Genomic DNA, 13,403 nt, shown 5'->3' with positions numbered 1-13,403 from the left:
GTTCTTAGGGGGAGTTTTATTTCATTGAACACCTACCTGAATAAAACAGAGAAAGAGGATGTCAATGAATTAGGCATGCAGCTGAAAAAGCTAGAAAAAGAACAAATGAAAAATCCACAAATAAATAGCAAATTAGACATTGAAAACCAAAGAAAAGATTAATAAAATTGAAATTAAGAAAACTATTGAACTAATAAAAAAGTAAGTTGATTTTATGAAAAAAAAATAAAATTGATCAATCTTTGTTCAATTTAATTAAAAAAAGAAAGAAAACCAAATTACAAATATCAAAAATGAAAAGAGTGAGCTCACCTCCAACAAGGAGGAAAACCAATAATTCGAAATTACTTTGCCCAACTGTATGTCCATAAATTTGACAATCTAAAGAAGATAGATGAATATTTTAAAAATATATAAATTGCCTGGATTAACAGAAGAGGAAGTTGAATATTTAAATAACCCCATCTCAGAAAAAGAAATTGAACAAGTTATCAATGAACTCCCTAGGAAAAAAATCTCCAGGGCAAGATGGATTTACAAGCAAATTCTATCAAACATTTAAAGAACAGTTAATTCCAATACTATATAGACTATTTGGGAAAATTGGTGAAGGAGTTCTATCAAATTCTTTTTATAATACAAATATGATTTTTGATACCTAAACCAGGAAGAGCCAAAACAGAGAAAGACATATTATAGACCAATTTCTCTAATGAATATAGATGCAAAAATTTTTAAATAAGATATTAGCAAAAAGAATACAACAACTTATCATGAGAATAATACATTATAATCAGGTAGGATTTATACCAGGAATGCAGAACTGTTTCAATATTAGGAAAACTATCAGCATTATTGATCATGCCAACAACAAAACTAATAGAAACCATATGATTATCTCAATAGATGCAGAAAAAGCTTTTGACAAAATACAACACCCATTCCTATTGAAAACACCGGAGAGTATAGGAATAAATGGAACTTTCCATAAAATAATAAGCAATATCTACCTAAAACCATCAGCAAGTATTATATGCAATGGGGGTAAGGTAGATGCATTTCCAATAAGATCAGAGGTGAAACAAGGGTGTCTATTATCACCACTGTTATTCAATATGGTACTAGAAAGGTTAGCGTTAGCAATAAGAGAAGAAAAAGAAATTGAAGGAACTAGAATAGGGAAAAAAGGAACTAAGTTATCACTCTTTGCAGATGATATAATGGTATCCTTAGAGAATTCTACAGAATCAAGTGAAACACTAATTGAAATAATAAACAACTTTGGCAAAGGTGCAGGTTACAAAATAAACCCACATAAATCTTCTGCATTTCTATATATTACTAACAAAGTCCAACAGCAAGAGATAGAAAGAGAAATTCCACTTAAAGATACAGTAGATACTATTAAATATCTGTGAGTCTACTTGACAAAACAACCCCAGGGACTATATGAACACAATTACAAAACACTTTATTCACAAATAAAATCAGATGTAAGTGGAAAAACATCAATTGCTCATTGATAGACTGCACTATTATAATAAAAAAAATGACAATTCTACATAAATTAATTTACTCATTCAGTGCCATACCAACCAAAGTACCAGAAAATATATTTTCTAGAGCTAGGAAAAAATATCAAAATTCAACTGGAAGAAAAAAAGGCCCAAAATATCAAGGGAATTAATGAAAAGAAATGCTAAGGAAGGTGACCTACCCCTACCAGATCTCAAATTGTATTATAAAGCATCAATCATCAAAATCACTTGATACTGATTAACAAATACAGGGGTAGACCAGTGGAATAGGTTAGGTACTCAAGACACAGCAGTCAATGAATATAGCCATCTACTGTTTGATAAACCCAAAGACCCCAGCTTCTGAGAAAAGAACTCACTGTTTGATAAAAACTGCTGGGAAAACTGGGTAACAGCATGGCAGAAACTGGGCATAAACCAATTCCTGATACTGTACACAAGAATAGATAAGACTGATGCTACAAACAAATTAGGGGATGAAGGAATAGTGTATTTTTTGTATTTATGGAGGATGGAGAAATTTATGATCAAACAAGAGATAGAGAACATTATGAAGTGCAAAATGGATAATTTTGATTATATTAAATTGAAAAGTTTTGCATAAACAAACCCAATGTAATCAAGATTAGAAGTTAACCAGAAAACTGGGAAAGAATTTTTTCTACTAGTATCTGTGATAAAGGGCTTAATTCTAAAAATATATAGAGAACTGAGTCAAATGTACAAGAATACAAGTCATTCGCCAAATGATAAATGGTCAAAGGATATGAACATGCAGTTTCAGATGAAGAAATCAAAGCTATCCATAGTCATATGAAAAAATGCTCTAAATCACTACTGGAGAAGATGTGGAAGAGTTAGAACACTAATTCATTATTGGTGGAGCTGTGAGCTGATCCAACCATTCTGGAGAGCAATTTGTAACTGCCCAAAGGGCTATACAAATGTGAATACTCTTTGACCTAGCAATACTGCTTCTAGGGCTGTATCCCCCAAAAATCATAAAAATGGGGAAAAGACCCACAAGTACAAAAATATTTATAGCAAACAGCTCCAGAGTAGTAGTGGAGGAAAGAAAGGGTGGAAGTACATGTGGAAAACATGGTTCAGTTATGTATGGAGGACAAGGGATGACTGATAGATCGTCTTCCTGCCCCACTAGATGAGGAGAAAACAAGAAAGGTCCCTCATATTGCATGGACACTTTATAGAGAACTTATGGGAGCACATGGATATATGGAATGTGTGCCATTGAGGAGAATTCCCAAACTGATGAGACCACAGGGGATTTGAAGTATTTGATCATACATCGAGCACTTAGCCAGGACTGGAGACCCCCAAGACCAAAATGCAACATTCCCTGCATTTGAGGAACTTTCCTCCTACTTTGGGATGAAGGAAACATGCCCCCAGACAGGTCAATAGTCTGGTTGATCTTCTTAGTAGCCATCTGTCCCTTCATAATCCAAAGCAGAGGAGTCCACGTTCCCTCAACCAGGGAGTCACAGCTTTCCTGAAGGTTCACACTCCAAAGTACAAAGGGGCTTTAAATTCCTATCTCAAACTCTGGTAAAGATTAACTCTGAAAATGCCCTAACAGAAGGGTGCCATAGGACACTGACTCACCTCTCCCCATCCCAGAATCATTTAGAATTGAAAGGGATTTTAGAGGCATCAAGTCCAACCCTTTTATTTTATAGTTAAAGAAGCTGAGGTTGTGAGGGACTGAGTGATTTTTCCACTCACACAGCTAATAAGCCTGGATTCAGGCTTTAAACTCAGATCTTCCTAATTTCAAGGCAAGTACTCTATCACTATGTCACTGAGCTGCCTAGGAATGCTCCCATCTTCACAACATCACTTCTATTCAGTAGGCATAGGGCTATGAACTCTTGCTACATGGATAGTCAGGTCAACATGTGCCACCCCTCACATTTTCCTTATCCAGTTAGACTTGTGTCTACATGTCATTGTTGCTGTTCAGTCATTTTGTGTCCAATTCTTTTTGACCCCATTTGTGGTTTTCTTGGCAAAGATACTGGAGTGATTTGCCATTTCCTCCTCCACCTCATTCCAGAAAAGGAAAATGAGGTGAACAGAGTTCAGTAACTTGCCCAAAGTCCCTCAGCTAGTAAGTGCCTGAGGCCAGATTTCAACTCAGATCTTCCTGACTCCAGAACCAGTGTTCTATCCACTCACTTGCCCCCAATGCCTATATATGGTCATCCATAGGAGGCACCATGGCATAGCAAACAATGTTTGACTTGGAATCCAGAAAACCTGTAGACTCAACCCATCACTAACACCTGTTAATGTGAGCATAAGCAAGACCCAACTTCTTGAAACCCCAGTTTTCTATTTGTAACAATACTGACTCTAGAAACTCAGAGTAGTAGTATGGCAGCTTGGCCTGGAGGTCAGCTTGCCTGGGTTCAAGTGGTTCCTCCGACACAAAATGGATGTATGGCCATGGACAACTAAATTCACCTCTTAGTGCCCCAGACCACTCTTTAAGACCAAAAGTTACAGAGATGTTGCTGAGGAAGGGGCCATCCTAGAATTTTCCTACACTGGTAAAATGACAAGTCCAGCCTGAAGAAAAACAAAAAACCAAAACCTAACCCAGAACCTTTGTCATGTAGTCTCTGTGAGCCCCCAGTGAGATAATGAGTGTAAAGTGTTTTACAAGCTATGAAAGGCTAAATAAATGTCACTTACCATTACATCCACAAATATGAGGCTGTGCTTTGGAATTAGGCAACCAAATTACAAAGAATTCATCATTCCCAAGAAGTAATTAATTAAACAGCACACTGAAAGCTGTGTGAATTACAGAAACATAAAAACTGATTCATGGCTGGAAGATATGCAACAGGTACCATCTTGTCCCAGAATCCTAGAAGATTGATGCTGGCAGAGATGGCCGAGGTCACTGAGTGCGACTAATCTCTGAGCACAAAAACCCTGTCCACCAGGTTCCCAGGACTTCTGCCACCAGGGGAATTCAACGCCACACTGGAACAATTCTGGTACCCCATCTACCTTCACTTCTACCTTCTGTGCGGGATTCTGGTCCTGCTGAGCAAAATAAAGCTGATTCCTCTTCTTCCTGACAGTCTAAACCCTCAGAGACAGCTAACACATCTTCCCTAAGTGTCTTCTCTGACAGGGCTCCCCTTCTCACCAAACTACTTAGTGACCATTTGGATCTGCTTTGCAGGTATCCATACATGTGTAGAGAGGCTGGATTTCCTGGTAAGAATTGTAAGCTCCTTGACAGAAGGGTCTGCTTCTGGGTTTTCTTGTCTGTTTGTTTTCCATTTTCTATCTAGAGCCTGGTACAGTGCTGTACATGAGGACTGAACATGATTGGACTGAACCTGTGACATGAATCTCCCCATTGTGACATCAGACACCCAAAGAAAAATGGCAGCAGAGTCACCTTTCAGAGGAAACCATGTAGAAAAGGGTTAAAGAAACATCCAGGTCAAAACTGAGCTCCATTGTTTTTAATGACAGAGCCTGAAAATCATCAGGAATTGGACCACAAAAGTGCAGCTTCCAGAGAGCCATGCAAAGGGCAATACCCCTTCTTCTCTATCTTCCCTCCCCACTTTGTGGAGTAACTAGATAGTACAGACTAACTTCAAGCCTTGGCATGTTCAAATCTAGTGCTGCTGCTGCTGCTGGTGTTTTAATGACAGGCTGAAATTCCAGACATTGACACCAGCCCTCTCCTCCAGTTCTCCTCCATAGATTTATCTGTTTACATAATGCTTTTCCCTTTCTTACAGGTTGCCTCCCTACTTCCCATGAGAAAATGTCTATCTTTTTAATAGTAATATTTTAAGGAAATTTCTTCATAGCAGCAATATGTAGAACACCAGTTGCCTCCAAAGAAGTCAAATGAAAAACCAAGGGAAGGCAATGGAAAGGAGAGTTGTGGATATGAATGGATTGCAACATATCAGCTAAGAGGAGAGAAAGAAGGAGGAGGAAGAAAAGGCAAAAGAGAGAAGGTGGAGGTGGGAAAGGAAGAGGAGGTGGGAAAAAGAGGCCGGGAGTTGTCTAAATCAAAGAATTATCCCACTTCACTTCACCCCGATACCTTTCCCATATGAGAACACAGGATGATTGAATCAGTCTGTTAGAGCTATGACCTAGGAGTCAGCCAATGCTAGACAACTCTGGTGAATCAATCCAAGGCATTTCAGCTGGGGTGTGAGAGGAAATCTGCTTGAATTGTTTGGGCACTTGGTCAGACCCTGGAAGGCTTGTGTCAAACTGTTAGTCTTGTTTGGAAGTGGGAAGTAGTTTAACCATCTGCTGGTGGAGAGTAGAATCATTCCATTCCAGACCCTGAAAAGGAATCATTTAAGGGGAAGGAGGAGAGGAAAAGAGCCCTGGCCTCAGGTCAGTCTTGATCTCCCCCCCAACTATATTAACCCAAAGAATACTTTATGAGCTTCAGTGGACCAGAGGATTTGGAATTTATCTTCAGTGTGCTAGCAGTGTTTCCAGAATAGCAGTACCTAGAGACCATGGGGTAACCCAGGACAAACTAAACACAAAAAGAAACAATAACTTCTAGACTCTAGAACAGAAGTGGGGAACCTGCAGCCTGATGGCCCACATGTGGCCCTCTAGATCCTCAAGTGTGGCTCTTTGACTGAATCCAAACTTCACAAAACAATAAAAGGATTTGTTTTGTAAAATTTGGACTCAGTCAAAAGGTCGCACACAATGACATAGAAAGTCATATGTGGCCTTGAGGTCACAGGTTCCTCATCCCTGCTCTATAAGGAGCCCAGTAGAAAGGTTATAGCATCCCTAGGGAGAATTTCATGAGTCTCCTAGGAAAGGAAGAAAAGTACCTCCAGAAACACAAGGCTATGTTATCCCTTTGCCACATGTACATGCTAAGTTTAGGATCACTGTACTTTCCTCAGGATTCTGCATGTACCTGTGTGAAAGTATTTTAATAAAATATCCTTACTCTACCACGTTAGTAAATACTTCTTTCTAAAAACAAATTAGATAGGACTGACTGGTTGATGATAACTTATAGTCATACTGAGACCTTAGCCTAAAATGACAAGAATCTCCCATTGCCTCCTAGGCCATCTCCAGTCATCCTGATGAATATCTGGCCACTGAACCCAGATGCTCAAGAGGAGAAAGTGAGGCTGATGACCTTACACAGCCCTCCTTCACTCAAAACAGTCAAATGCAAGTCGTGTCATCATCTTGATGTCATGGTCCTCATCAAGAACGAAGGAAAAACACAAAAAACAATGATACAGTCATGGATGGAGACAGAATTATAGCAGGGGTAGCTTGTGAGCTAAAGCATTAGGAAGCCATCCCTAAGCCCTGAGGAATGCTCCCTAGATCCCTGGAAGGAGAAGCAGCATCCCAGCTCTCTGGACCCAGGGGATGCAGATGATGCACTGCAAAAAGATGTCATTGGAATTATTACAACCTAAAGAGAAGAATGACTGGTCACGTGACAAGAGCAAGTGACCTCCTTTGGACAGCCCAACAGCTCAACTAGCTGCAGTCTGCATCTCTGAAGGGAATTTGTGAATTGGTGATATCAGAGATGTATTTGGATATTGAGAAAACTCAAATGGAAGCTCTGTGAGGGTTAGGAATATTGACTGGTTTGTATTTGTACTCTCAATGTATGGCACATAGTAGAATTTAATAAAAGTTTGTGGGATGGTATTATCAGCTCAGCTCTAGTGCTTAAATATAGGCTTTGGAAGAGTCACTTAACCTCTAAGATTGTTTGGTTTTTCCCACCAAAGGCTAGCAGCCCTTTTCCACCTCATCCAGAGAAGCTGAAAGGATAAATGAGGTGTGCTACTCTTGGACACATTAATTAAATTAAAATGAATAAATACTCATTATTTTGAAAATTGCCTGCCACAGAGTACTTGGAACAAAGTCTTATTCTGATTATCTTCCCAAGCTCAACAACTGGACATGTTATAACTGCTCCTCCTGAAATAAGAAGTCACTAAACTGAGAAAGGAACACAGTGCCAACACAAGCACACCCTCTCAATTCTTTGATAGGAAGATGGACAGCACTTGTTGAAGGAGGTGAGCTTCTCTAGAGTGTGCACCATGACAGCCACACAACATTGCAACATTGACAAACCCTACTTGTTGGTGTGACTTAAGAACTCATTTTTTGATAAGAGTGTTACTGAGTTCAAATAAAGTTGATGAATAGCTTTAGGGCAGCTATTGTCTTTCTTCATTCTTCATTTATGGCAGGTAGAAACAGAGTCTTAGCAACAGAAACATGGAGAATCCAAACCCTTTTCTGCTGGAGCAAACTACACAGAATGTGGGGTATCCTGGTCTCTCTCTTCTTGTGATGGTGGTGGTGTCATATCTGCCTCTTCATGACCCATTTGGGGTTTTCTTGGCAAATATATTGGAATGGTTTGCCATTTCCTTCTCTGGAAATTGAGGTAAACAGGATAAGTGACTTGCTCAAGGTCACGCAGCTAGCAAGTATCTGAGGCCAGATTTGAATTTAGGAAGATGAGTCTTCTGACTCCAGGCTGGGCTCTCTGTGCACCATGGTGCCCTCTAGATGCCCTTCTAAGTCTGCATGCCATGGGGACCTCAGCTACTCCTTAGACCCCTCCCTAGGTTTGATAAATCAGTGTCGTTAGAAGACATCCATTGTCGATCCAAATCAACTGCAAATACCTGGCGGTAGACATCAGTGTCAGCAGAGACCTAGACCCACCAAGCTTGTCAGACACATTATTAAAACTAGTATCAATTTATTCTTCTTATTTGAGAGAATTGAGATCTGATCAGAGGCAGATGGTAAGAAAATGGAGTGAATACATGGCCCAGAGAGAGGAAAGGTGTGACTCCAAAACCTCTGACATAGACTGTGTGATCCTAGGCAAGTAAAAGAAAATCTGTTTGCTTCTATTTCCTCAACTCTAAAATGAAGATAGTGAAAGGAGTGCTGGGGGGATTAAATGAGGTGATTTATTTTCATAAATGAAAACAGAGTCTGGCATCTAGTAGATGCCAATTAAATGCTTATTCCTCTAATCATTCAATTCCAAAACAAAAAGCAAAGGAGGAAGAGGAAGATGACATCCTAGCTTACAACAGACGACATGATAGGGATACTCAAAAATACTCAATGATGATGATCTCCCTGATTCAAAAGGCAGCAACTGTCCAACCCGTGCATTTCAGGTAAATGTTCTCCTTGAAATCTGCCTTTGCATTCACGGAATATGTTCTCCTCATGTTCTCCTGATGCCAGGATGCTACTTGAACACATGAACTCCCAGCCCAGTTATTCTTTGCTCTCACTGTGTGCTTGACCCAGATTTTTTTAAACTAATTCCCTTTTCTCTGTTTTCTGTAGCCTCCATTCCCAGTGCCTTATTCAGGGAGTGTAACCTGCTTACACTCACCCAGAGCCTTTATTTTTGTCCTTCTCAGTCAAATTATTGTTCAACAGTCAAAGTATCTGTGCAAGGTAAGAATGTACATGTCATAAACTTATTCAATTGCACCAACTTTTATAAATTACCTACTATACACAAGACACTATGTTGGCTTCTGGAACCAAACGAATGGGGACATTGTAATATTTTACAACAGCTCAAGAACCAGAAGCAGCGGGGCCTTCAATGGTGACACAGGTAAAGAATCAGCCTTGAAGCAAACCCCACCTGGGTTCAAGTTTTTTCTTTGATGCTGTGATAATAATCAAAATAGGATCTTTTGCTATTTTAGTGTAATCAAGTGCCTCCCATTGAATCTTGCCTTTATCAAACAAGAGTCTTTACAAGGAGTAAAGTATAGAAACAAGAGTTTCTTTAACTAGAAACAGAGTATGTATTTGTATTGTTAAATATTTTAATGTGATCAAAGATCTTTCCCACCCATTGATGGGCTTGCCCATTGTGAGAAGCTTGATTAGGAGGGTTGTTTTGGAGGAGAGTTGCAAGTACCTTTTGTTTTTTCTATTGAGGCACTGGCTCAAAGACTTGTGATGCTCTCTGGCTCTAAAAAGAAAGGTATAAATACTCTGAGGTAAGGTTTTACTTTGGGGATTAGTTTTGGGTAAGAACCTATGAGTGCCAGATGAGGACTCTGCGAAGCCGCTAAGAAGCACCCTGGCTTTGTGAACCCATGTGTCATGCTTTCCTCTCTGGTAACTATGGTAAGACAGTTGGAGTCCAATTGTCTGTTGAATTCAGACAGAGGAAGTCATATCTGTGGATCTTTTGATTTCTCTGTATTTTCTTTGAAATTCAGGGTGCTGACTCCCTGAACTAACTGAATGATGTATGTACTTGGTTAAAGGAATGATACATGTGCTTGGTTAAAGTGATTGTTAATTCCCGCAAAAGTTGCCTTTCTGTTTATGAATGCAGCTCTAAGAACCTATGATAACAATGCCCCCCACTGTCCTGTGTATGGTGCTTACTGCTACAGATCTATACTAGCTGTGTGACCCTGGCAAAGTCACTTCACCTTAGTATTCTGGGGACCTGCCCAAAACTATAAGTGGAAGAGAAGGTGCCAGCTTGGTAGTAGAAGTTCCTCTTCAGGAGTCCCCCACCACAGGAATGTCCCAGGCCCTACCACCAATCTCTTAGTAGGTTTATCATTGCTACAAGAGTCAGAAAGGCTCCTGGTCTGAAATGATTTGGGACCAGGTGAAGGTTCAGGGAAAAAGCAGGAAGGGGCTGGGGGATGAGAGGACACACCAATAAATAAATCTTAGAAAGTCTTAACAATTTCATTGGTAGAATTTTCTGAATTCAATGATCCCCTTTAGTGAACAAAGAAAACCATTCCAATGGTTCAAAAGAAGTGGTCTTTTGAAGCCTCTGGGGAATTCAGGTTATCAAACAGTTCTACTCCTAAAGGTCCCACGTGTACAGGACTTAAGTATTTAAAAATTCATTACCTATATTAGGATTATTAAGCACCAACTATGTACAAGGTTCGATGGTAGGTGTGGGGGTTGAAAATGAAAGAGAGAACATTCCAAGAATTCGCTACCTTTTGGACCATGTTGACCCCTGGCTTCCTGAAAAGACTTCAGTGCTCCCTGTTGCTTCTACAAACAAATGCCAGCTCTCCAGCCCTCCCGTCATGATGCTTAGAGGTGATGACTATGATCTTTCTCAAAGATGAAACATCTTAAATAATTATTTATACTTTTAAAATATTATGCTGTTAATAGAAATTAATAAAGTATATGAAGAGATGAGAAATATGAGTATGAGAAAATAAGTTTCTCCAGTTTATTAAATGCCTATGTCCTTCATTTATTTAGCTTAAATCATGAGAAGATGTATATTCCTTGAGGGCAGGGCATAACTAATTTGTTTCTTTGCACCCTAGTTTGCAGCCCAGGACTAAACTCATGAAAGCTCTTCATAAATGCTTATTGATTAAGAAACATTTAATAATAAATGAGATAATTTAACTATGTCTACTAAGAACATATCACCTCTACTGAGAATACAGGAGATTTCCAAACTATTTTTTAATGCTCATTTGAAACCCAGCATTAGTTTTCTCTCCCTCTGGCAATAATCAATATTTTTCAATCCAGTATGAGCCAGTGATACAAAGGCCAAAACTCTGTGTGAATGCATGTGTGAGTGTAAGTGTAGGTGTGGGTGTGTAGGTGTATGTGGGGAGGTGTCCCAAGTCACACAGGGAATGTCAGAGATAGAAGTTGAATATAGGTCCTTTCACCCAATAGTCAGTATTCTTTCCACTTGGGCTGATCATCTCCATTTTATATTTAAGGAAACAGAGGTACAAAGTCATGGAGAAAGTGACTTACTTGGGTTCACACAGATAGCAATGTGAGAGGTAGGATTTGATCCCAGGCATAGGATTATAGGCTGAAAGCTGGAGGGGCCCATCTTATCCAACTTCCTATGAAAGGCAGTGTAGCCTAGTGGCTAGAATACTGGAGATGGTGTCAGGAAGATCAATCAACAAATCAACAAATATTGATTAAACACCTACTATGTGCCATGCACCATGTTGGCCATTGGAGATACAAGTGCAAAGAATGAAACAATCCCTACTCACAAGGAACAAGTAACCTAATGGTAGAGATGCCAAACATTTATCAAATATAAACAGCATGACTATTAAACACATGTGTGTGTGTCACATGTATATCCACACAGACACAACTAATTAAGTAGAAGGAAGTCTGGGAGGGAGACCACCATTCCATTGAAGGGAACAGGAAAAATTTTGTAGACAAAATAGTACCTATGTTGTATTTTAAGGGAAGTGGAGAGGGACTCTATGGGTCAGCAGTAAAGAGGGAGAGTATCCCAGTCATGGAAGTTGATCAGAGTCAAGGCACAGAGATAACAGATGGAATGTGGTATGTGACACACAGAGAGAAGACTAGTATGGATGGATAAATGGGAGAGGTAGTACTGTCCATTAAGTTTGGAAAGATAGGTTGAAGGTAGGATTGGGAAGTTTTAAAGCTAAAGATAAGAGCTTACATTTTTTCATAATGGTGATAGAAAGCCACTGAATTTAGTTGCATAGAGATATGATATAGATAGATCAGCACTTAAAGAAAAAAACTTTGTGTCAGATGAATTAACATGGTTAAAGATGTGAGGCAGGGAAACCCACTGTAAGGCTATTGGACTAATTAAGGCCAGAAATGATGAGGGCTTGAACTAAGGTGGTGACTGAGGGAGGAGAGAGAAGGAAAGGAATGAAGGAGATGTCAGAGAAGGCAGAAATTGGACAAGAAGTTGGATATGTGAGGTGAGGATGAATGAGAAATCAAGGATAATGCTGAGATTACAAACCTGATCATGAGATCTTCATTTGAATTTCACTCTGCCTCACACTACTTGTGACCATGGGACCATCACCTAATTACTCAGTGCCCCAGTTCTGTGAAACTTAGCCAATAAATTCTAGATTGTTATGACTCACCTCATTGAATGGAATCACTGTGCAAAGAAATCTCACACTCTCTGTTTAGTGACTCACAATATTTATTAGAATATTTTCAGACATGGGTAAGAGCAAAGGCTCTCTTGACAAATCACCCAAAGAATAAAATTCTAAACTTTGTGATATTCTCTTGCATAGGAATGATTAATCTGAGTAGAATGTGGACAATTCTTTGAGGTGTTTGAAGGTTCCCAAAGACACTCTTAGCAATAAACCACTAAACTTAGAATTTGAGTATAATGACTAATTTCTACATTGTTTACCACATTCTAGTCTTCTGAAGGAAATTCCTGTTCCCCAGTAGGAATTTCAAGTTCGAGGAACATAGACCAAGACAACAGATTTCCCTGGGATATCTTTTATCATATAATACAACTCTAAAGAAATCCATTTTGGTGAAAGTCTTCAAGCATCCTGTGTGTTCTGGTGGGTTTTACACAAAAGACACTCTCTGAAGTGTGGAGGTGCAAGCTGTTGAGAGGTTAGGGTTAATATAAGCATTAAAGATGACCTAACAAGGGAGTGATATGAAGCTTTTTAGACCCCTTTTATAAGTAAGATGAAAAAAAGTCACTTCATCACTTTTTAATATACCTGTAGCTTAGCCCCCTTTTATTAGAAGAATGGTATAAGCTATGAAAGAAGATTGTTTTATATCAGTTACAATAGCAATTGAAAACAATCAAAGGAGCTGGACCAAGTTGGCTTCATTTTGTAAACTGAACAAAACCGGTTTTGTTTTATGAAGTCTCATCCAGTCTTTATCACTTTGATTTAATGCTGGTCCTCATCAAGACTAAATCATGAGTGTTTTCTAAAAATACAAGATGTAGTTGAGATTGTTGGC

At 39.2% G+C, this 13,403-nt stretch overlaps 1 protein-coding gene across 5 annotated transcripts in view; it reads right to left on the bottom strand.

Moving 5' to 3' along the window:
* ST6GALNAC3 (ST6 N-acetylgalactosaminide alpha-2,6-sialyltransferase 3) overlaps positions 1-13,403 on the bottom strand; it is a 713,190-nt gene that overhangs the window by 441,809 nt on the left and 257,978 nt on the right. The window contains exon 1 of one of the 5 annotated variants that reach the window (XM_072649886.1): positions 4,257-6,248. The exons of the other annotated variants lie outside the window; for them this stretch is intronic. Within the exon in view, the coding sequence (XP_072505987.1) occupies positions 4,257-4,259 (3 nt within the window). The 5' untranslated portion in view covers positions 4,260-6,248. Of the gene's footprint in view, positions 1-4,256; positions 6,249-13,403 lie in introns of those variants that run through there. 5 annotated transcript variants of the gene reach the window in all.

This window comes from Notamacropus eugenii, chromosome 2 (assembly GCF_028372415.1).
Source record: "Notamacropus eugenii isolate mMacEug1 chromosome 2, mMacEug1.pri_v2, whole genome shotgun sequence".
In the NCBI taxonomy this organism is placed as follows: Eukaryota; Metazoa; Chordata; class Mammalia; order Diprotodontia; family Macropodidae; genus Notamacropus; species Notamacropus eugenii.
The sequence above is the reverse complement of the archived record's forward strand: the minus strand, read 5'-3'. Positions and strand labels throughout refer to the sequence as shown.